The sequence below is a fragment of the Grammomys surdaster genome, unplaced genomic scaffold, assembly GCF_004785775.1.
Source record: "Grammomys surdaster isolate TR1022 unplaced genomic scaffold, NIH_TR_1.0 126313, whole genome shotgun sequence".
In the NCBI taxonomy this organism is placed as follows: Eukaryota; Metazoa; Chordata; class Mammalia; order Rodentia; family Muridae; genus Grammomys; species Grammomys surdaster.
Window position 1 is genome coordinate 8,639,515 of NW_021621113.1, and position 22,558 is coordinate 8,662,072.

General features: G+C 51.3%; 1 protein-coding gene across 1 annotated transcript in view; it reads left to right on the forward strand.

The window, feature by feature from the left end:
- Myom3 (myomesin 3) overlaps positions 1-22,558 on the forward strand; it is a 53,549-nt gene continuing 30,991 nt past the window's right edge. The window contains exons 1-14 of the mRNA XM_028759803.1: positions 1-86; positions 2,715-2,893; positions 3,949-4,029; positions 4,945-5,104; positions 5,726-5,883; positions 10,698-10,793; positions 11,572-11,660; positions 13,723-13,767; positions 14,222-14,362; positions 15,508-15,669; positions 16,283-16,424; positions 18,003-18,202; positions 19,497-19,550; positions 19,902-20,029. Coding sequence (XP_028615636.1) covers positions 2,733-2,893; positions 3,949-4,029; positions 4,945-5,104; positions 5,726-5,883; positions 10,698-10,793; positions 11,572-11,660; positions 13,723-13,767; positions 14,222-14,362; positions 15,508-15,669; positions 16,283-16,424; positions 18,003-18,202; positions 19,497-19,550; positions 19,902-20,029 — 1,617 coding nt within the window. The 5' untranslated portion in view covers positions 1-86; positions 2,715-2,732. The remainder of the gene's footprint in view (positions 87-2,714; positions 2,894-3,948; positions 4,030-4,944; positions 5,105-5,725; positions 5,884-10,697; positions 10,794-11,571; positions 11,661-13,722; positions 13,768-14,221; positions 14,363-15,507; positions 15,670-16,282; positions 16,425-18,002; positions 18,203-19,496; positions 19,551-19,901; positions 20,030-22,558) is intronic.

Consider the following 22,558-nt stretch of genomic DNA (forward strand, 5'->3'; position numbering starts at 1 on the left):
CACCCGTCCTCACTGAGCTGAGGGCAGGAAGAGACCGGAGAGCTTCTTACTGTCCTAGAGACACCCGAGTGGATACCGCTGTTTCTGTGAGTCCCATGTATGGATCAGGAGCTGAGGGAGGCCTGCTGAGGGACACCTCAACTTTCCACAGTGAATAACCTATGGGGAGCGGTGTATATGATGCATGTGTAGTGGACTATACTATAACTATAGTGTACATGTGACTGTGGCGTATGGGTTTGTGTATGTGGATATGATGTGGGGGTGGTCTGTCCATAGGTTTACGTGTAAAGTCTATGATGTGTGTGTGTCTAGTGTGTAATGTATTCATGTGACTATAGTGATATGTTTGTCTATAGTATAGTGTGTGGAGTATATGTATAAGTGTGTATGATGTGTGCATCTATAGTGTTTATGTATATGTTATAGGCTATGTGTCTGTGTGTGTGCTATAGGGTATGTGTGTGTGTGTGTTGTAGGGTATGTGTCTGTGTGTGTGTTGTAGGGTATGTGTGTGTGTTGTAGGGTATGTGTTTATGTGTGTGTGTGTGTGTGTCTGTGTCCTGTAGGGTATGTGTATATCTATGTGTGTGTGCATGTGTGTATACATGTGTGTGTGTGTGTGTGTGTGTGTCCTGTAGGGTATATGTATATCTTTTTGTGTGTGCATGTCTGTGTACCTGTGTGTGTGTGTGTGTGTGTGTGTTTGTAATGTATATATGTAATTACATTGGGAAAGCAGCTTGTTTGGGAGATGTGAGCTTGGTAGCGCCCCAAGTGAAAACAGGGTATCCCAGAACTCCATGCCTCACTTCACTATTTTGTGTGGCCCTGGGTTTTCTGAGTGTTCTGATGTGAGTCCTCCTTGATATAAAAGCTAAATATAAAGAAAAGGCACTTGGGGATTATACCTGGAACTAGAGTCTTTGCTGTGTGGAAAGCCTGAGCTGGCAGGCCCAGCGGGTCCAGCAGGGATGGAGTGTGCAGGCTAAATCCTGGTTGTTCGACCCCACAAGCAGAGAAAAAGCATATATCTTGCAGTCCCAAATCCTGGGGCTGCCGGGTTCATCCCACACAGGGAATGGGGACACAGGGCTCTGCTGGGAAAGGAACAGCCTTCACTAACCAGGCCAGTCTTGGCAGATCTGGGGAGCCATGCCTGTCCTAGCCTGTGCCGACCCACTGGGCAGGGAGCATCCACTCCTTCTCAGCCAGTGCTGTTTCTCATCCTGTGGGGAAGGGCAGTGGAGGCCACAGACCTGTGCTGCTTAATCCCACACTTTAGTCAGTGCTTTAAAAAGCATCCATGGCTCACCACAGAGGAGGGGGTCTGGAGGCCAAATGCCAGTGGGCTGCTGTCCTCATTAAAGCAAAGCATCAGAGAGAGGGCCAGTGCTGACGTCAGAGCACAGGAACCCTCGTTGGCCGGAGCCTTGCTCCCTGGGTCAACCCTGTGGGCTGGGAAAGGAGGATAGCATGAGCAGGCTTGGCTAGTTCCCTGCGTGCAGAGATGCTCTCTAGCCAGGAGGAGTCAGAGCCAGGCCTAAGTGGGCAACTGTCCTTTGGCTCTGCTGAGATCCTTGCCAGGAGCCGAGGGACTTTTGGGAGCAGCCCTTAATGGCTGCTGATTACGTCAAGCCACTGATCTCCCTGATGGTCACAGCTGGGGGCAGCACAGAAAACCAAACCTTAAGGAAATGGAATACATGCGTGCCCAGGGTTGACCCTCAGCAGCTAAGCCAAGTCACCAGCAAGTCACACAGCCTACACACAGGTAGGAACTAAGCAGGAAGGGGAGGCACTTTCTAAATGACTAGCAAATTATAGGGTACAGATTAAAAATACCAAAAAGATTAAAGAAGAGAAAGTTCTAGGCCTCTTGTGTTATTACAAGGCTTCAGAGGAAGTTGGTGGGAGTGTCTGACACTTAGGTGGGACTTGCTTCTCCAGGCTCTCAGTTAACCTTAAGATCACCCATCTCAGGAGTGTGGTGGACACATTTTACCGATGAGAAAGCCAAGTTATAAAGTCCAAGACCACACACTTAGAAGCAGGAAGGAGAAACTAGGGTCACAGGGTTGCACCAGGTCTCAGACTCACAGTCCCCATACTGTGAAATAACATGGCGCTCAGGTTAGGCTTGGAGGAGAGGCTGGAGTGAGGAAACCAGCAAAGGCTCATGGGTAGGAATAGACAGAGAGAGGGGACATCTGCCCATTCTGACACTAGACCCAGCCTGGGACAGCAGTGTGCAGTCTGTCATCATCAGGGAAGCCAAGCCCTGGAAAAGGATAAACGGAACAGAACCACAGCCGGCAACCAGGGCTCTGCTCTCCGATGGGTCTCTGCTCACTGACTCCCAAGGCAGGAGGGACAGTAGAGTAGCCTTTGTCACTGTGGTCCCTCACCCTCTCAGGCCTCCATCCCTATGCTCCTATAGAGCGGTGGTTCTCAACCCCTTTGGGGGTCACATAGATATCCCACATCTCAGACATTTACATTACAATTCCTAACAGCAAAATTACAGTTATCGTGAAATACTTTTATGGTTGGGGGGGAGTGTCACCACAACATTAGGAACTGTATTAGAGGACCTCATTAAGAAGGTTGGAACCACTGCTCTAGAGAAAAAAAACACTCCTGCACACTCCCAGAAGGAAAGGAGAATAGATGCTTGGTAAGACGACTGACCATATCCACCTTGGCTTTATCAGGTTATTGTGCTCGCAGTCATGACTCTGCCCCACAGTCCTGGAAGTGCTGGGGAGCCCCAAGCCTCCCAGACCGTGCAGGTCCACAGGCTGGAGCACAAGCAGGAGGAGGAGCAGAAAGAGGAGCAGGAGCACAGCCTGCATATGGGTTCTTCTGTGCAGAGGCGGACCTATCGCAGCAGGTGGGCGTACCCTGGCCCTGTGGCCCCTCCCCCACCATGGCTCCACCCCAGGACCCCATTCGCAAGGGGATACATAGCCCAGCTGTCCAAAGACTCCCATCTTAGATGGGTAGCACAGGCCCACCTTCTGAGATACCTCAGACCCCCGTCTGAATAAAAGTGACATGGAGCAGTCCTCTACAGACCCTGTGTGAGAGGAGACACAGTCCCTCAAGGAGTGTGTTGGGGACTTTTTGTCCCCATGACAAAGCACCTGAGAAAAACACATTAGGAGAAGAAGAGTGGAGGTTTTGTTTTGTTTTGTTTTGTTTTGTTGATTTTTTGTTGGTGTTTATTTGTTTGCCTAGCCCTTTATGGAGTTTGTTCCAGTCTTGGCTCTATTGCTTTGAGGCTGAGGCAGAACAAATATTATGCTGGCAAGGTAGCCAGAGGAGGGGGAGGAGGGAGATGAAGAGAGGGAGAGGGAAAGAGAGAAGGAAGGAGGGATGGAGGAAGGAAGGATCAAAGAAAGAATGGAAGGAAGGAAGGGAGGGAGGGAGGGAGGGAGGGAGGGAGGGAGGGAAGAAGGAAGGGAGGAAGAAAGGAAGGAAAGGAACGAGCCCGGAGCAAGGCAAATCCTCCATAATCTACGTCCTACACTTCTAGATGTTTCTTCTGCTCCCAATAAAACCACCAAACTGAACCCATCAGGGGATGGAGTGACTGATGGTGATGAGCACACAGCCCCTGTGGTCCCTGTGGTCCCCGTGGTCCCTGTGGTCCCCGTGGCCCCTGTGGTCCCTGTGCCCCAGCCCCTTCTCAATGAGTAGATCCAGCAGCTGAGGACTGAGTTTTCAACACAAGTCCTTTAGGGGATACCTCATATCCAGACCCTAACAGGAGGCACAGCCCTGTCCAGGGGGGAGATATCCTTGCTCACTAAGACCCCACCCCACCCCACCCTCCACACTGAGAGGCAAGCTCAGTATGAGAAGGGAGCTCGGGGTTGCCTTCTGGTACCCTAATGTCCAGTCATGGTCTCAGGACCCCAGGAAATCCCCTCTTTCTCCTTGCAGTGAGGAAGAGCAGCAATTCAGCTCTGAAGACTATGCCCTGGCTGCTGCCCTGGCCCTGACAGCCTCCTCAGAGTTGTCCTGGTAAGTCATATGACTGTCACTGGATGCGGAAGGACTTTTACCTTGACCCTGGTCCCTAGTCTCTTGTCCCCTACTTCTCCGTGGGCTCCTGCTGGCACACAATGGATCTGGCCAAAGTTCCTTCTGCAGAAGGGATAGGCAGAGTGCAAAGCAGACACTGTGAAGCCAAACCTCACACCACCCCCTGGATGAGTCCCCACATCAGGAAAGGACTGTCCCCAAGCAGCCATCCTCATTACCACAAAGCTTCACAAGTAAGAGAGGAACTGGCCATGGGGTACAGACCGGTATCAATCACAAGACTCACACAAGGAAGGGAAGGTTCCTGCATGACTGAGTGCGGCCAGAGGGACCACAGCTTTAGGAAAGAGCTGGGCTTGACGTCTGGGACACAGTCCTGTTGCCCTTAAGCAAATCATTGGACCTCAGTTTCCTGTCCTGTGAGACACATCTGGACACATCAAAAATCGGCCAATTGTTTGTTCAGGAGCCTCACACGCTCCATTCCTAACTACACACTTACTAAGTTCTGGCCATAAAAGGATCATCCCTGGCAACACACTCACATAGCTGCATACAAACTTTTTTGAGGCAGGGTTTCATGTGGACTAGGCTAGCCTCAAGCTCGCTATGTCGCCAAAGGTGGCCTTGAACTTTTGGTCCTCCTGCTTCTTGAGTACTGGGACTGAAAGTGTGTGTTTTTCACGGTGCTGTAGATCAAACCCAAGAGCTCTGCACATTTGAAACAATGGCTGTACCATCTGAGCTACGTTCCCCAGTCTCCTCTCAGTGTGTCTGCCAGCTACGAGGATACAAGGCTGTGCTTGTCCCTAAGGCACACTCCTAAGCACCACTAGCCTGTGGGGTGGGGAGTCGGACTGCTCCAACCTCTCTGTCTGAGGCCTGTCCCTACAGGGAAGCTACGCTGAGACGCCAGACCACCACAGTGGAGCTGGAGGAGCGTGGGCAGAGGCGGGTAGGCTTTGGGAATGACTTGGAGCGGTTGGAGATGGCCTTCCTACGGACTCAGAGGCTGCTGCGTCAGAGACAAGACTGGAAGGCGCTGCGGCAACGGGTGAGGCGGGTGCTGGGGAGACCCCAGCTTTGAATCTGACCCCCGACAGTGCTTCATCCTTACTCCTCCCCCTTCTCCAAAGGTATCCAGGAAAAGGCCTGGGCCCTAGATTCCGATTCTGATGCCCCTCAGCTAGGTAACCTGAGAAAAGGTCAGGCTGTTCCTGAGCCTCAGTTTCCCATCTGTGACTCGGGTGTGGTTATAACAGCCCTGTACTGAGGTAGAAATTAAATGACCTCAGACTTGTAGATGACTTCCCAGTGTCTAGAAGACCTTCACAATTGTGCCGGATCTGAGGTCCCTTCCCTGCCCCCTGGCCAGGTCACACTTCACAGGGCTTCTTTATATAACCCCTGTGTTCTTCATGGATTGACTCACCCCCTATCATAACCCCTACAGGGGTGAGCAAATAAATATTTCATCATTCTTATTTTACAGGCAAGGAGAATAAGGCTCTGCCTGTAATCCCGTAGTTGGTCCAAGAGCACACTCCCTGACCACTGAGCAACACTGCCTCAAGATGATGTACATGAGGACTCAGCCAGAGTCTGAGTGTCAGGGGGCAATGTGGTAGGAAAGCCATCCCTGGCCCCTTGAAGTCACACACCTCTTCACCTCCAGACAGAGGAGAAGGTCCGGGAGGCCAAGGAGCTGATTGAGCTGTGCTCTGGCCGTGGTCCCTGGTTCTGGATCCCACTTCGATCACACACCGTCTGGGAGCACACCACAGTACTGCTGACCTGCACCGTCCAGGGCTCAGCTCCATTCCAGGTCACCTGGTACGTAAGCCCTTAGGGCTGGAGATGGAGTCTTCGCTCTCCCTCCATCTCTCTTGGAGTTCTTTGGGGGTCCCCCATCTTCACCCAAGGTTCCTCTATCTCAGCAAGACCATACCCCACAGACTGAGTTCCACCCACCCTACATACAGAGCAACGACAGCTGCCTGGGAGCCTCAGGCTTGCTTGGGACTTAGTTATTCTTAGCCTAGGTGGGGAAGACTGGAGCCCCCTGGAGAGCCAGCCCTTGTAAAAATATGATTCCATGACCTGAGAAGACAGCTGCTCTGAGCTGGGCATCTTCAGTACTCGAGACTGTTCTGGGAGTCAGAACAGAAAGCCCAGAAGCTAGGGAGGAGGTGGGGAGGGCAGGACCCCACTGAGAGGATGGACTCAGGTCTGGAGTGTGAGCCTAAAGTCAGGCCTAGTGTTCTCTCCGATCGCCATTGAGTCAGGGTGTGGCCACAGGTAGATAGATAACTTAACCCCTTGGATCTGCTTCTGAGTTTGCTGCTGTTTCCAGCTCAGATAATAGGCTGAAGACCCTTACCCAGCTGATTCACGCTAAGTGTGTAATGCCCAACAGAGGAAGTCCTCAGAACTTGACAAGGGCTGGGAAAGAGCCAGGCATAAAGGTTGCACATGCGTGTTAAGCCAGCCCTTAAGAGACGGAGGCAGGAGAGTCACATCTAGAAAACAGAAGTGGACAGATCTGAGAAGACAGGAGACAACATTTCTAGAAGCATAGCAGCACCCCAGAAGCCTTATAGCTGGGAGATCCTCTGAGCAAGGTACTGGAGGTGGGGTACATGGCCACTTCCTGAGGAGCCATGTTGTCCACATAATGGAGTCCCTGATTACTAGGTCTTAGAACCATTGCCAGGCAGGCTGCAGGATAAGAAAGGACTTTCAACAATATTCATTATCAATATCACCGTCCCAGGCCCTGTCAGGGACTCACCCTTAAAGACTGCTCTGCCCAGGGAGAACTGGCCACAGAGAAGTGTTCTCACAGTCCTGCTCAGGTCAGCAGAGAGAGGGGAAGAGACGAAATGGTTATCCCAGCCTGAAATGTCCAGGAAGGCTTCTCAGAAGAGACAGCATGGGAGCTGGAGGGTCAACATCACATGGTATAAAAACAGAAGTAAAAGTAAAGGGACCCCCCTTTACACAGACGGCCACCCCTGTCCCATTTGAGCCTTAGCTAGCGTCACACAGCCAAAGTGGATCAGGACTCAGATTTGGGGATTCTCCTGGTAGCCCCAAAGCAAGAGGGCAGCAGGTTAGGTTTTCAGGGGTTTCTCTTGTTGTTTTAATTTTTGTTTTTAACTTTAAGCACACAGGTGCTAAGTAGCTGGAGATGGAAAACATGTAGGCGGGTCACAGCCGAGAGTGACATCTGAAGGAAGCTGGCCTCCAGGCTGGCCAGTTCCAGCTGGCACATTTTCAAAGTCATGCGCTGGACAGTGTGCTGGGCACTGGGTGCTGTGGAGACCAAGGCAGTCCCACCTGCCAGTGGCTGGCCCCAGTAAGAGGTCTGCTTCCAACTCAGGTCTGGGCTAAGTCCGCAGGGGTGGGGGTGGAGGGGGTCAGGAACCACTGGCTGTCCACCTGCAGCCAAGCCCCGCCCACCTTGGCACTTAAGCCCACATCTAAGGCATTCCACAGGAGTCTCTAGGAGGGGGCCTGGTTTCTGCTCCAGCCAATAAGGCCAGCACCACAGAGCCAAGTATTTCTGAAAGGGTAGAAGCCAAAGCCAGACCCACTGGCTGGTGACGCCTGAGGCTCCTGGCTTGATGATCCCAGAGCAGCATCATAAGACTGGTCTCTAAGGGTGTGTTCCTACTTACGGTCCAGGCTTGTTGGGAGAGTCCATTCATTCAGCAACTGCTGAGTATTTCCTAGATGCAGAAGTATCGAGAGGACTCAAACATACAGCCTTGCCCTAGTGAGGCAAACACAATGAGCACTGTTACAGTCGCTGGAGGCAGATTTGCTGTGTAGGGCAGGCAGGGGGAGGGATCTGTTCTCAGAATGGTGCATACTTGGGACTGCACATGAACAAGAAGAAACCCAAGAATACCCCTGGGTATTTGGGGGAGCTCAGTGCTCAGAGGGGTGCCAAGGAGAGGCAAAGAGAGGGACAGCAACTGCTGGAAATACCATTAAAAGTAGAATATAGGGCTAGAGAGATGGCTTAATGGTTAGGAATGAATATGGCTCTTCCAAAGGACCAGAGTTCAATTCCCAGCACCCATGTTGGTAGCTCACAACTGTCTGTAACTCCAGCTCAACCGAAGTCAAAGTCTCTGGCTCCTTTGGGTTCTGCATTGACATACAAAATTCCCCACACACATCCTGCACATAAATTTTTTCTAGTTAAAAAAAAAAAAGCTAAGGTTTGAGGACACGACTACATAGTAAGACCCTGTCTCAAAAACCAAAAGTAAGTAGATAAATAGATAGGTAGATAGGTAGATAGATAGATAGATAGATAGATAGATAGATAGATAGATAGGCAGACGGACGGACAGACGGACAGACAGACAGATAGATAGACTAGGATGTCAAAATATCCCAGGAGAGTAAGCATAGAGACATAGGCCTGTGATCCCTGGCTTCCGGAGGCTGAGGCAGGAAGGTGACAAGTCTGAGACTGACCTGAGCTGCCCAATGACACTATCTCAAAGAACAATAGAAAATTTAGGCTAATAGTAAGTCACTTCCCTGAGGCCTCTCTGGCTGGAGGGGCAGGCAGGATGAGGCTTAGGGCCTGGCAGCTGCTGCGTCTTGTGAGGATGGCAGAGCCTGGACAGCCTGAGGTGTCTGGAATGTTTCTGACAGGTGTGGGCTAGGGGCCTGGCCCTCAGAGCCTGGTGAGATGTGTGCCCAGATTAGACACTGCCCTTCCCACAGGAGACTTAGCTGGGCCCCTTTCCTAAATGGGTACAGTCTGAGGACAGAGTGGATGTGTCTCTATTCTGTGGCCATGGAGATAAACAGGGCATCCAAAGAGACAGGCCAGGTCCAAGAAAGGCTGGTCCTGAGGCTAAGACGCCCTCTGTCTGCAAGAAGGTTATCCTTCTCTTCAACCTCAATGGCCTATGTTTGAGCGTGAAGAGGCATTTCTGCATTCACCTGAGACACATGCACATACCCCCCCCACCACCAGTGCTGCTGCCACCACCACCACCACCACCACAACAACAATTACAAAACTAGGGGTGTGTTCAGAGTCCAGCATTTGCCTAGCATATATAGGCCAAGGAGTCAATCCCTAAAAGGACTATACACACACACACGCACACGCACACGCACACACAATAATGCACCCAACACACACCCAACACCAGTGTCCAGGTCCTATACCCAGAAGTCCTAAGTTTACTGGGACACAGGGCAAGTCTGGACAAAACACTGGCCACCGGCACCTCTGCCTCAGCCTTCCTCCAGCCACAGGACACAGAGGAGGTCAAACTGATGCAAAATGGGTCAGCAGCGGCCATGTGGCACCTGTCCCCACTTGCTGTTGACCATTGTCATACGACCACACCTCCCAGAGAGAGGGCAAGGAGACAGGCAGTATGTTAGGAGGCTCCAGGGTAAATCCTGTTTCTTTAGAATTAAAACAGTGGTTCCCAACCTCCCTAACGATGTAACCCTTTAATACAGCCCCGTATGTCATGGTGACTCCAACCATACAATTATTTCATTGCTACTTAATAACTATTACTTTGCCACTGTTGTGAACTGTAATGTAAGTATCTGTGTTTTCTGATGGTCTTAGGCGACCCCTGTGAAAGGGTCATTTGAGTCTCAAAGGGGTCTCGACCCACAGGTTGAGAACCACTGAATTAGAGGGCCCTGATGTGGCCAAGCCCTCTGACGCAGTTCCCGCAAGGCTTGTGTCTCCAACACTGCGTGTGATAAGGAGCCTTCGGTGTTGTTGAGACAACCCCGGGTCTCGTGCATGCTAGGCAAATGTCCCACGCCCAGCCTGTACCCCAGCTCCAGACAAAGACCTTTAAAGTTCCTTGGCTGATTTAATTGAGAGCTAAAATTAGGGACAGAAAGCCAGATGTGGAGGTGCATGCCTGTAACCCCAGCATTCAAAGGTTGAGCCCTGAGGGTCTCAAATCCAAGGCTCATGTGAGCTACATAGTGACACCTGTCTCCAAAGAAGATGGAGGAAGAGCTGGGGAAGGAGGGGGTTGGAGGAGAACAGGGAAGGGGGGAAGAGGAGAGAAAGAAGAAGCCTCAGCAACTAGGCTTGGTAGCTGCACACTTGTGACCCTAGCACTTGAGAGACGGAGGCAGGAGTATTAGTGGTTTGTGGTAATCCTTGACTACGTTTCTAAATCAAGGCTAGCCTGGGCTACCTGAGACCCAATCTCAAAACTTCAATAAATAAATAGCAGTAATTATAAGCATTTGCCCTAGGGAGTTATAAAGAAAGATTTGGAGTTTTCATTGGTACAGGCCCCTCAAAGAGGAGTTCAAATACAAGGCCTTGTCCCTGGTGTGCCCTGGGACACCTCTGGCAGCTACCCCAGACTGGAATAGATCTTTGAGCATCTACAATGAGCAGGACCAAAGAAGTGTTACCCCACCTCAGGGGGACAACAGCCCTACAGAGCCAACCCTGTGTACAGGGCCAGCACTGTGTGCTCCCATTTTCCAGGCGACGACAACTGAGGCTGGCAGTGAAAGTTCCACCAGGGGTGTAGCCAGATGGGAAGCAACACATTGCTGAGGCTGGAATCATGGTCTGAAAGCTCTGTGTCCCCTGGCTCACCACAGCTACTGTGTCTCCACAGGTACAAGAACGACATCCGGATCGATCCCCGTCTCTTTCCAGCCGGCAAGTACCGAATCACCAACAACTACGGGCTGCTGACCCTGGAGATCAGGAGGTAAAGGCACAGACAGGGCAAGGCCCATCCCCCATGACTCGGGTCCCAACACCACTGAGGCTAAACCCGGGCTCTGGTACCTCAGTTTAGCCATCCTCAGAAGGCCTAAGGGACCAGGGGAAAGCTTGAGGACTTTGAAGCAAGAGAGATCTGCCTGAAGTGCCAGGGAACACAGGGCACCAAGGAGCTCTTGGCTTGGTGATGGGGCCAGAGAGACATCTCCTCCTGCCTACTCCATCAGGGTACCTTGGACAGGAACCAGTCAAGCTTTTTTGGGGCACACACAGGGTTGTTCTGGCTGGTGGCGAGACCCAGGCCTGAAACAGGAGATCTGGGCCTTGTGCCTGGCTCTGGTACAGACTGGCACTAGGCCTCAGCAAGTCTGCTGCCCGGTGTGAGCAGAGGAAACCCCGTTCATAATTTTTGATGTGGAGATGTCAATAGGGCAGGAGGCAGTGTCTGGAAAGAGGTGCAGACAGCTGGGTTGAATTTCAGTTACTGTGTGACTCTGGGAGAATCGCTCTACCTCTCTGATCTTCTGCAATTAGTAATAACAAGGCAGTATGGTACACGATATTTTCAAAGACCTTTTCCTTGAGCTAATTTAGGCTGGTGTTATATCCCTAGTATTTCATAAAGAAATCAAGCGACCAGCCCAAAGACATACAGCCCTGGGTCTTTCCCATGTTGACAGGACCCCTCCCCCCCCGGGGGGGGGGGGGGGGTGTTCCGCATGGAGCCGAGCATCCTGTGAGATTTCCCCCTCCCTCCCTTTCAGGTGCGTGGTTGAGGACTCAGCCACCTACACTGTGCTGGTGAAGAATGCCTACGGCCAGGCCTCTTCCTTTGCCAAAGTCCTCATCCGCAGTAAGTCCATCCATCCCCAACAGGCTGGGTCCCACAAGCCCATGGCCAGCAGATAGAGGTGAACCTAAGATGGCACATGAGCTGAGACCGGGGACCTGGGGGCCTTTGGACTGAGAGCCTCCTCCCTCAGACTAGCAAGGCCAACTGGGTGAGTTGATGACATAGGAAGCCCTGTCCCTGGAGAGTGTGTGGAGAACCACCGGGAGGAGAAGGGGGATCCCCCCCCCACCCTTCAGCACTCGTTATGCATGCGGTATATACAGTCTGTCTCTGTCCTACGCTGGCCTTGAGCTTAGCTCTGTCTGTAGAGTCATAACAGGCACGGGTCAGTCACTAAACTTGGTGTGAACTAGGTAAATGGATCAGGAAGGGGACTGTCCTACAATGGAGAACAGAGCAGACTGGGCTTCAGGTCTCACTGCCCCCTAACAGACCGCCATGAAGACCCTAGCCAACTGTTCCAGGTGACCTTGACAGCCGTCTCCATAGCTTGTTGGAGCTGGCCCAGATGAGGGCCTCCAAGAAGAAAAGGCAAAGGCTGCCGGTCCTTACTCCCTTCCCTCTGCCTCTCTTGGCTTTCTCCTGTGTGTTTTCCTATTGGGCTCATCTCTCCTAGAGCCTGAACATTCAAAAGTCACAGCTTACAACAGGTCAGATACCCAGGCTTCAGCCAGACCTGGGTTCCCATCTTGTCTCTGCCTTAGCTGCCGTGGGGGGCCTGGACAAGCCCCCTAACCTCTTGAAAGTGTGGCTTACTTTACAATGGAGTCCTGCTCACTCCTCAGAGGCTCGAGGCTGGTCAGTGAAATGGTGCAGATGAGATTAACATGCCACTCTTGGGAGACAATGTTGTCTTTTGTCCCTCTGTGAATGCCATACCTGGCCTTCAGAGCTTTGGAGTGAGAGGTCCTACATGGTATATTCTCTGTGTCTCTGTCTTCTCTGCTTCTCTGTCTCTGCCTCTCTCTTTCTCTCTGTTTCTCTATCTCTGTCTTTCTGTCTCTGTCTCTGTCTTTCTGTCTCTGTCTCTGTCTCTGTCTCTCTCTCTCTCTCTCTCTCTCTCTCTCTCCTGCCCAACCAGGGCAGCTGTCCAGCCCTGCCCTCCTAGCCTGTCACAATCTTGTTAGACTGTCCTTTGCAGTCCTCTAAGGTCTGTGCATTCCTGAGATAGCTCCTGGGAGGCAGCTGTCCCTGTCACCCAGCCAGGGTCTCTCCGTGTAGACATTTGAGCTGCCCATAGGCTGTGTCCAGAGTGAAATCCAAGGTCATACACTGCGTCTCACTATCCAGCCTCCCTCCCTCCTTCCATCCTCTGCCCTTCCCTCCCTCCATCAAGGCCAGCAATTCAAAGATCCCGTAGAGACATGAGCTCATGGATACTACCACCCTCTGTCTGTCTCCATGGTGACATGGGGGTCTCTATGCATGTTCTTGTGCTGGGAGACAGGACCCCAGGTTCTAATACTGAGTCTCCCACCAGCTCTGTGTATCCCTTAGAACCTACCCATACCCCTTCCAGACCTCACTCTGGGGTCCAGAAGCACATCATAGGCTACTAGGGCTAGCCTAGGTAACTTGGCCTCAGTTTCTCCATCTGTGAGAGTTGACAGAGTTAAGCTAGGGGCAGCTGCTCGTAGCTGGCCCTGGAGGTCATGTCCACTTACCTCTGAACCTCCAGCCAACCCTATCAGTGACATCCAGAGACCTCCAGAGTCTCTGGCCAGGACTGTCTCCTTTGAGGGCAGTGTATGATCCCATCCACAAGTTCAGAAGAAGAGGAAAACCAGCATTTATGAAGCACCTACTGTGTGCTGAACACTGACTAGGGGCTTTATGCATGAAACCCAATTTGTTTACAACCCACACCATTGAGGAACAACCACAGCTCCCATTTTTGCTGAAGAAGAAACTGAGGGACAGGAATATAAAAGGGTTTCCCCAGAGCTGCTGCAGGGGCCACTGATAAGTCAGAACTCAAGCCCACATCCACGTGCATGTCCCTAAATGTAGGAGGATTGTGGAGTCTGGGATGTCTCAAGCTATATTTGTCTTGTTTTGGCAGCTTACCTGGGAAAAGATGCTGGCTTTGACTCAGAGATCTTTAAACGTAAGTGGGCTGGGGATGGGAACAGGGTGTGGGGATCCCCTCAGTCCTTCTCAGAAGAGTCACCATTCCCCTCAAAGCCCATCCGTTGACGGAAGGCTGTCACAGGTGCTGATCCCAACTGCCATGTTGACTTCCTGGTTCCCCCATCCCACCCCAGGACTTTTTCCCCTACCTTTAAGAACTATAAGTCACCAGCCATGGTGGAGCACACCTTTAATTCCAGCACTCAGGAGGCAGAGGTAGCTAGAACTCTGTGAGTTCGAAGCCAGCTTGGTCTACAAAGAGTTCCAGGACAGCCAGAGCTACACACAGAAACCCTGTCTCGAAGGAAAGAAAACAAACTGAATTCTGACCCAGAGGAATGAGGACAACCCAGAAGAGTTTAGACCCATTTAGACCAAGGACAGGCTGGTGTCTTAAAAGACCTTGATCGCATGTTTCTGTCCCCACCCAGGATCTATGTTTGGCCCCAGTGTGGAGTTTACATCGGTGTTGAAGCCAATCTTTGCCCAAGAGAAGGAGCCCTTCTCCCTGACCTGTTTGTTTTCAGATGATGTGTTGGACGCTGAGCAGAGAATCCAGTGGTTCAGAGATGGTGAGCCCATGGCTTTCTGAGGCAGAGGCCTGTTCCTTCCTAACCCAGGGACAACATCCATCCCCATCCCAGGGACAACATCCATCCCCACCCCAGGAGTCAGCCATGCCCCTCCCCAACACATGTTCAGAATAAAGAGCTCCTGGGTGGCCCAGGAAAAGGGCTAGAGCAAGCTACTCTGTGAGAACAGGGGGCCCCCTGAGCCCGACTGTGACCAGCCCTGCAGCCTAAGGGCAAAAAGCACAGCCATCCACCCTCCCCCATGCCCTTGCCTTGAGCCCAGGAAGGTGGCACCTGCTGGGCAGGGTAGAGTCGGGGAGCCTGAGGGACAGCTGCAATAACAAGACGGATGTGTTTTCCCAAACCTGTCTATCATTCAGAACAGAGTGCTGACAGGGAGGAGGAGCAAGGTCCCTTCTCCAAGGCCGCTCAGGACAAGGACACTCCCAGAGTGCCACTCAAGGTCCTGCTCAGGGACCCAAGTCTCTCAGCTGACCTCCTTCCCCTCTGCCCTCCTCACTGTATGAGACCCTGGCCCTTTACTGAGCTCCCATCTCTCAGGAAGGCCCACTACCAACGTGGATAGAGTGCTTGCCTATCCATCATACAGGAAGCCAGGTTCTATCCCCAGGACCACATAAATGGGGTATGAAAGCGTGTGTCTGTCGCTCCAGCACTCAGGAGTCAGAGGTTAGAGGAACAGAAGTCAGAGGGACACATAGGCTACTTGAGACTTTATCTCAATAAATAAATAAATAAATAAATAAATAAATAAATAAAACAATAAAACCAATCACTTCTTCACTCCGCTGAGCCCCCTTGCTGAGTTTCTGTACCTCACGCAGGCTCCTTCTCTTTTCCTCCTAATTCCTCACCTGCTAACTACCTTCCTAAACCTTTACTCTCTTCTTCGACCCCACCCTCACTGAGCCCTGATGCTGTCCTTCAGATCTCTCAGAGGAGTTCAGAACCCACGTGGTCAGATCTCTGAAAGTCCTCAATACCTACCTCCACCACCCACTGAGCCTCAGCCTTCAGCCCTCTCACGCCCTTCCAGGGTTTCCAAAGCCATGAGCTTCTGTGAGCTCCTTGCGGGAGGCTGGGATCCTCCATGAGCTCACACTGGACCTTCTTCCTGTCCACAGGCAGGCTACTGAGGTCTTCAACACGCAGGCAGATACTCTACGCAGACCGCCAGGCCTCCGTGAAGGTGTCCTGTGCCTACAAGGAGGACGAGGGGCTCTACACAATCCGAGTTTCCTCCCCCTTTGGGCTGCAGGAGCAGAGTGCCTATGTCTTTATAAGAGGTAAGGTGACCACTTCATCCAAGGCTCCTGCACTCTCGGAACTTGGGCTCCTCTACTATGAGGATGTCAGGTTGGTCTCTAAGGGTCCCTACATTAGCGTCCTGTGGACCCAAAGGACACAGCCAAGTCTCCACAGTCTCCAAGAGGAGATGTGGTGGGGACCAGGAGTGGTGGGGACCAGGAGGGAGGGCTCTGTACAGTGCTGGAAGGCCCTCCTTACTATTGATGTCTGGTGTCTTGACCCTGTCTATATTCTGCCCCTGGCATGGTCACTCTGCGAGCTGAGTGTCCCTGAACATTGGTGCTGTACCTTTGTGAGACTCAGTTTCCCACCCCCAAAATGGAGGTTGCTCTAGAGCTTACAGGTTAATTATGTCAACTGTTCAGGTGCTTGGTGTAAAACGGTCACCTAATAAATGATACTGCTGCCCCTCCCCAGATGCTACTGTCTAGTGGGGACCAGGTTAGTCCTCTGGCACTGGCCCTCCAGGTCAGAACTGAGACCCTGGAGGACTCAAGGGAAGAGGAGTTCAGATGGGTTGGGGGGACAGACATCTTAGCTCCCAAATGGCCCAGGCCTAGGATGAACCCTTTTTTTCCTCCTGGGATTCAGATGCTGCAGCTGAGAAGCCAGGAGCCCCAGGTTCCCCACTAAATGTCCGGTGTCTGAATGTGCATAGAGACTGCCTGACCCTGACGTGGGTCCCACCCAGCAACACCCGGGGTAGCACCATCACTGGCTATTCCATTGAGATGTGAGTTGCATTCTGGTGTGACAGAGCCCCTTGGGCAGGGTACTGACTAACAGTTTATGGGAGGGGAGGGCACAAGAGGTAGAAAAAGCAAGCTCCATGCTAGGACTCTCATTTGTAGCCTATAGTTTTGTCTACACTGCTTTGAACTATGGATGAGTTGCAGGCACATACTCATCCAGAAGCTATCTCAGATCCATGGATAAAATATGTACACACATCAGTTTATTTTTTAATATGCTTTTAGCTCAATGGTTGGGCACTTCTAAGCCTCCCGTGACTAGGCTATCGTGCCCTTCCCTCTGGTTCTCCTGGCTAAACATCTTCCAAATCTACCTTTAACTTTGCTGCTCAGTTACCTTCTGAGCCCATTGGTCTTGCTATCCAAGATGGTTTCAGGCTGCCCTGCCTTGGGCTGCTTTCCTTTTCCGCCTACATTTTGGAAGATTTCCCCTGCAGCTTTTAGTCTGTTCCATCTTTCTCCCAAGTATCTTGATTCTCTTCCTCTCTTCTACTTGAAGGAAAGTCCCGCCTTTTTCTTTCTACCTAGCCATTGGTCACTGGCATCTTTATTGATAGATCAAAACCCAACTGGGGGCGAGGACCTTCAGCCTCAGTAACACAGATTCCTGATCAGAACCAGCCCCCTACATTCATCCCTGGTTCTCAGCACAAGGCAAGGGCCTGTTTGTAAGGAACAATTTGGGGACAGTGCAAAGGTGTCCAGGTTTTTAAATCTCTTTCACACTGATGCCTAGAATTCTGGGACAGACTGTTAAATACTTTGAAGCCTGGGTACCTGTGCATTTGGTGACTAGGTCAGATGCCCGAGAGGGACACACTAAGAGTGGGGAAGGGTGGGAAGAGACAGAACTCGCTACTACCTTCATGTGCTATAAACACTGAAACTGGAACTAGCAAGAAAACCAGGCCTAAGAGTAGAGGGACCAGTAAGCACTGTATGTATTCCTGAGCCTGTACTCTGTTTCCTAGCTCTCTAAGCATGCATGCCTTGTAGAAGTTAGGGTCTGCTTTGTCCTCCCAGTCCCATGTTCCTAGAAATAAGACTCAGATTCAAAATATATTCACAAATACCTTGGCCATATAGCTAGGCTTTTCTCTGACCAGAATCATAACTTAAGACAACCCATTTATTTGAACCTACATTCTGCCACAAGGCTGGTTACCTGTGCTCAGGTACCATTCGTCTGTCTCCTCACATCTTCTCTTTCCTGGCTTTACCCCAGAATCCTTCCTCCCTACGCCATAGGCTTTTTAATAGACAGGTGATGCATCCATACAATACACACGATATTCTCTCTACAATGCCCCATTGTGGAGTGATTGGCAAGAACAGGGAAAAACAAAATTGGAGTGGAGGTGAAGGCCCCATCTCAGTGTTGGGGACACAGCAAGCTCTTCTGATCAGTGTGGTGGTAGGAGACCATGAAGGGCCTCGAGGTCTTGGCTGGAGCAAGGCTTCTAAGGGGAAGAAGGAGACTCATGTGGTCACGAGACAGCTGCAGCCTGTGCACAGGAAACAGACTGAGAAGGGCTAAAAGCCAGGGTCTATTTCCACAGGTGCCAGGGTGATTCAGAGGAGTGGGTGCCCTGCCATCAGGCCCCTGGGGGAACCTGCCGGTGCCCAATCCAAGGCCTCATTGAAGGGCAGAGCTATCGATTCCGAGTGCGAGCCATCAGCAAGGCCGGCACCAGTCTTCCTTCCAAGGCCTCAGAAGCAGTTGTCACGGGTGACTATGATGCAGTCCAGAAGGAGACAGGTGAGATCCTGAGGGGACATTGTAGGGACTCAGACAGGGCACTCAGAAGGGACTGCCTTAGTCAGGAAGAGGTGGCCTGGTTTCCCCTTGTAACTGCTGTAGCAAAGCACCTAACAAAAAAACCCTAAGAACAGAAGTGCTTGTTTGGGCTCCAGTTTGAGGGTACAATCCATCACAGCAGAAGAACTGTGAGCCCAGGATCCCACAGAGAGGCACGGCCACCACTGGCCATCTAGATTTCTTCTTTTTGCTAAGTCCAGGGCCCCAGCCCATAGAATGGTGCGGCACATGCTTAGGAGGGGTCCTTCCATTTCATTTGACTCCCTCACAGACATGCAGAGGTTTGTTGCCATGGTGATTATAAATCAAGTTGATGCCGGGCAGTGGTGGTGCACGCCTTTAATCCCAGCACTTGGGAGGCAGAGACAGGCGGATTTTTGAGTTCGAGGCCAGCCTGGTCTACAGAGTGAGTTCCAGGACAGCCAGGACTACACAGAGAAACCCTGTCTCAAAAAACCAAAATAAATAAATAAATAAAGTTGACAGTCTAACACTAACCATCACAGGGACTCCTGAGTCAACCTCCAGGAAGCCCCAGTCTCAGACAGAGAAGACAGTGCCTAGCCCTAGTGTGATGAAAACTTACAGTCTTGCTCTTAACTAAGTCTACCCTCAGTCTGATGGGAGGAAGCACAGTCCTGTCTTTAGGAACCTCTCCTCAGAGAGGGAAGGAACAGCTAGTCTGGTGGAAGACACCAGACCCATTCCTAGCAGACACCTGTCCAAGCTCCAATCAGAACTGCTACTTTAAAAAAAAAGGGGGGGGGATATTTATTTACATGAGTGCACTGTCGCTGTCTTCAGACACACCAGAAGAGGGCACCGGATTCCATTACAGATGGTTGTGAGCCACCATGTGGTTGCTGAGAATTGTTCAGGATCTCTGGAAGAGCAGTCAGTGCTCTTAACCTCCGTGCCATCTTTCCAGCCCCAGAGCTTCTACCTGAGGTGCCCTCAGAAGCCCCATGTCTGGTGATGTTGAAGACACAGCTCTCCCAGCCCTTGGAGGCCACCCTGCTTGGGTTTGACCTAACTCTATGGAGTCTAACACACAGCCCCCGTGTCTGTCTCCATCTGCCACAAGTGACAAGGCCCACTTTGGACTCCATGAAAGCTAGACCCAAAAGGCCCATACCTCAGGGCTGCCAGGCCAAGCAGGACCAGGCAGGATATAGAACCTGAGGTGGCCCACTGACTTCTGACCCAATCCTCTGTGCTCCATCCCACCTCCTAGAGATTCCCTTTGACCTGGGCAGCAAGATCACCATCAGCAAGAACGATTTTGAAGGTATGTGTGAGCTTCCCTGGCTGCCTCTGGAGCCAGCTTCTGCGGGTTCTGGAACTTGCATTCATTGACTGGCAAAACAGGGTTCATGGTGTAAGAGGGTCTAGCCAGAGGAAACCAAGCAAGGAGCAAGGGGGATGTAGACTGCCTGGCTGTGCTTTTCTGTGGAATAAATGGCTTATAGGGAAGAGCCCCGGGCCAGGCCTCAGGGGACTGGAGTCTGATGCTGGCTCTGTATAGGTTTGCTGGATAAATTAAGACAATCTCCTCTGTGAAATGCAGAGCTGAGATTAGGGGTCTTTGAGGGTCTTTGAGGGCCCACTCATCTCTCTCTTGATTGACTCTTCATTCCAGATGCTGTGACCATTCCGTCAGCCCCAACCAATGTCCACGCCAGCGAGGTCAGAGAGACCTATGCAGTTCTGAGCTGGGAGGAGCCACGCCCCCGGGGCAGAGCCCCGCTGACTTACACTCTGGAAAAGGTATACATGGGAATGAGGAACAGCCCCAGAGTAAGCAGACTCTGGGATGTGTGGAGGAGGAGCAGAATGTGGAGAACCCCAAGAACACCCTTGGGGTCTTCAGAGATGGGAATTTATTGCCTGGAAGGGCCTGAGCAAAGCCTTACTCTGAGGCAGGAGGCTGAACTATATGGCCTTTTTATAGTGAAAGTCCAGATACTCATAAATAATGCACCCTAGGGTCAGCCAGTTGTAACAATAATGAAATCCACTGGTTTCCCGGACACCTCCCTACCCCCAGGTCAATGGGATAGAGTCATACTTAGGGGCCACCACTCAAGGCCATGTTGGGTGGGAAGTGAAGCTTGTATTTATCAGACAGGGGTGTGGGGCATGTCTAGCTCAGGAAGCAATACTCATTAGGGACAGAGACAAAGCAGGAGAGACTGTGAAGGAGATAGAAGGCAACAAGGCCGATCAGAGGACAGCGTTGGTGGGATTCAGTCAAATCTGGGCTCTGCTGTGTGAGTCTGAGCCATTTCCTAACCTCTGCAGTAACTCAGTGTCCTCCATCCTAGATTGGAAAGTCTGCCTTGGGCAGGGGGGATGCGGGGAGAGTACCACACATAGCCAGGGCTGTGTGTATGGTACAGGGCTGGAAACTACAGCTCATGCTCCTTCTTGAAGGCACAGTCTGAGTTAGTAGATGCCATAAGGACTTACCTGAATCCATAAATTCAAAATGTCTAGGGAGGAATCACTATCTCTGATTATCCAGAAAGGCCCTCTCTTCACCTAACGTAAATAGCCCTAATTTTCTGGCCCAAGAGGACTGGGGATAATTGAAAATTTATGGAAACGGAAACACAGTTAAAATACTTACTGTTGGATACCTGGAGTCCACATAAAAAGCCAGGCATGGCGGTGGGTGTGGTGGTGGGCGTGGCGGCGGGCGTGGGGGCGGGCTCCTGGAACCTGGTGAGCACGTTTAGAAGGATCTTCCCTGGCCTGTCAATCTAGCCAGTGAATATGCTCAAAGTTCAGTAAGGGATTGTCTCCAAAACTAAGATAGAAAAAAAATGTGGACAACCGTGTCAACATCTAGCTGCTTCTCCACACACAACCGTGTCAACATCTGGCTGCCCCCCCACACACACTCACACACATGCTATCCCCACACAAAGATATGAACAAAAGAGATTTGTTTCCTGGGCAGTAAGATCTGACCTTGGGTTCAGGCTGCCTGGGCTCAAAGCCTGCCTCTGCTAGTCAGTAACAGTACGGCCCTTGTGTTCACCCTTCTGTGCCTCAGTTTCTCCCCTGGTACAGGGTACATAATAACAATCAATATACACCTTATAGATCTGATGCATGTGTCACCTGTATGTGCAGAGAGCATAGGCCAGCTCACAGGAGGTATATGGTAGTGTCCACTGAACCCTGTGGTGATTTTTGGAGAGTTCTTGGCCATGACAGCCATGTAGGCCTTGGGGAAGAGCCAGGGAGGCAGGGTCAGAGGGTCTGTACTGTGGCTGTTGACCCTCCATCTTCCCAGAGGCCTGAAAGAATGTGCTTTCTGGGCGGCCAATGTAGCAGAGAGTGAACTGGGCTAGTACCTCTCACACCTGAGTTTACATGCCCTGTCCAAGTCTTACCTGATGGGTAAGTTCAGACATGTTAGCAGAAATCTCAACACCTACACTCCCTCCCTGGTGTGGAAATTACCATCCACCTTGCAAGGCTTTCCTGAAAATTCATTGCCTTAGTCATCCTTTTTCCCATAAGCTGAGACCAATCCTGGCCCTAGGGAAGGGGAGGAGGGTGGGGACAGTGGGGTAGCCTGAGAAACAAACTGAGACTGTAAAAAAAAAAAAAAAATGATGCCAAGAGTCCATCATCTGGTGGCAGTGCCAAGGAATAAGACATAAAACAGGAGGTTTCTGAAGTCTTAGGTGTGATTGGAGCCTTCCCAGTTCTGAGTAAGAACCTATAGGAGCCAAGAACATTCTAGAACATTCCTGGTATAGGCTCCAGCAACATACAAAGGCCCAGAGATAGGACCTGGGCCTCTGGAGGCATCAGGAAGACCCAAGACAAATGTAATGGATAAAGGAAAGTAAATTATGGCCAGATTGGAAGCAAGCCACAGGGATGTGTTTGGTAACAGGTCGGAAGGACATGGGAGCTTGGAATGGTTCTGAGCAGTCAGCGGCCTGTGGCTATAGAAGGTTCCTCTGAGAGCCAGTGAAGAAAAGACATGGTGGTACATACCTGTAATCTCAGCACTCAGAAAGGAGAGGCAAGAGGATCAAGAATTCAAGGCCAGCCTCTGCTGAGTTTTAGGCCAGCTTAGACTACATGAGACCCTGTCTCAAAAATCAAAAGGAAGCTGGAGATATAGCTCGGCTGTCCATCAGAGGACCAGAGTTCAGAACCCAACACCTCAAAAACACCTGTCACTCCAGATTCAGGGGACTGAATACCCCCTTCTGGCCTCTGGATACTCTCTCTCTCTCTCTCTCTCTCTCTCTCTCTCTCTCTCTCTCTCTC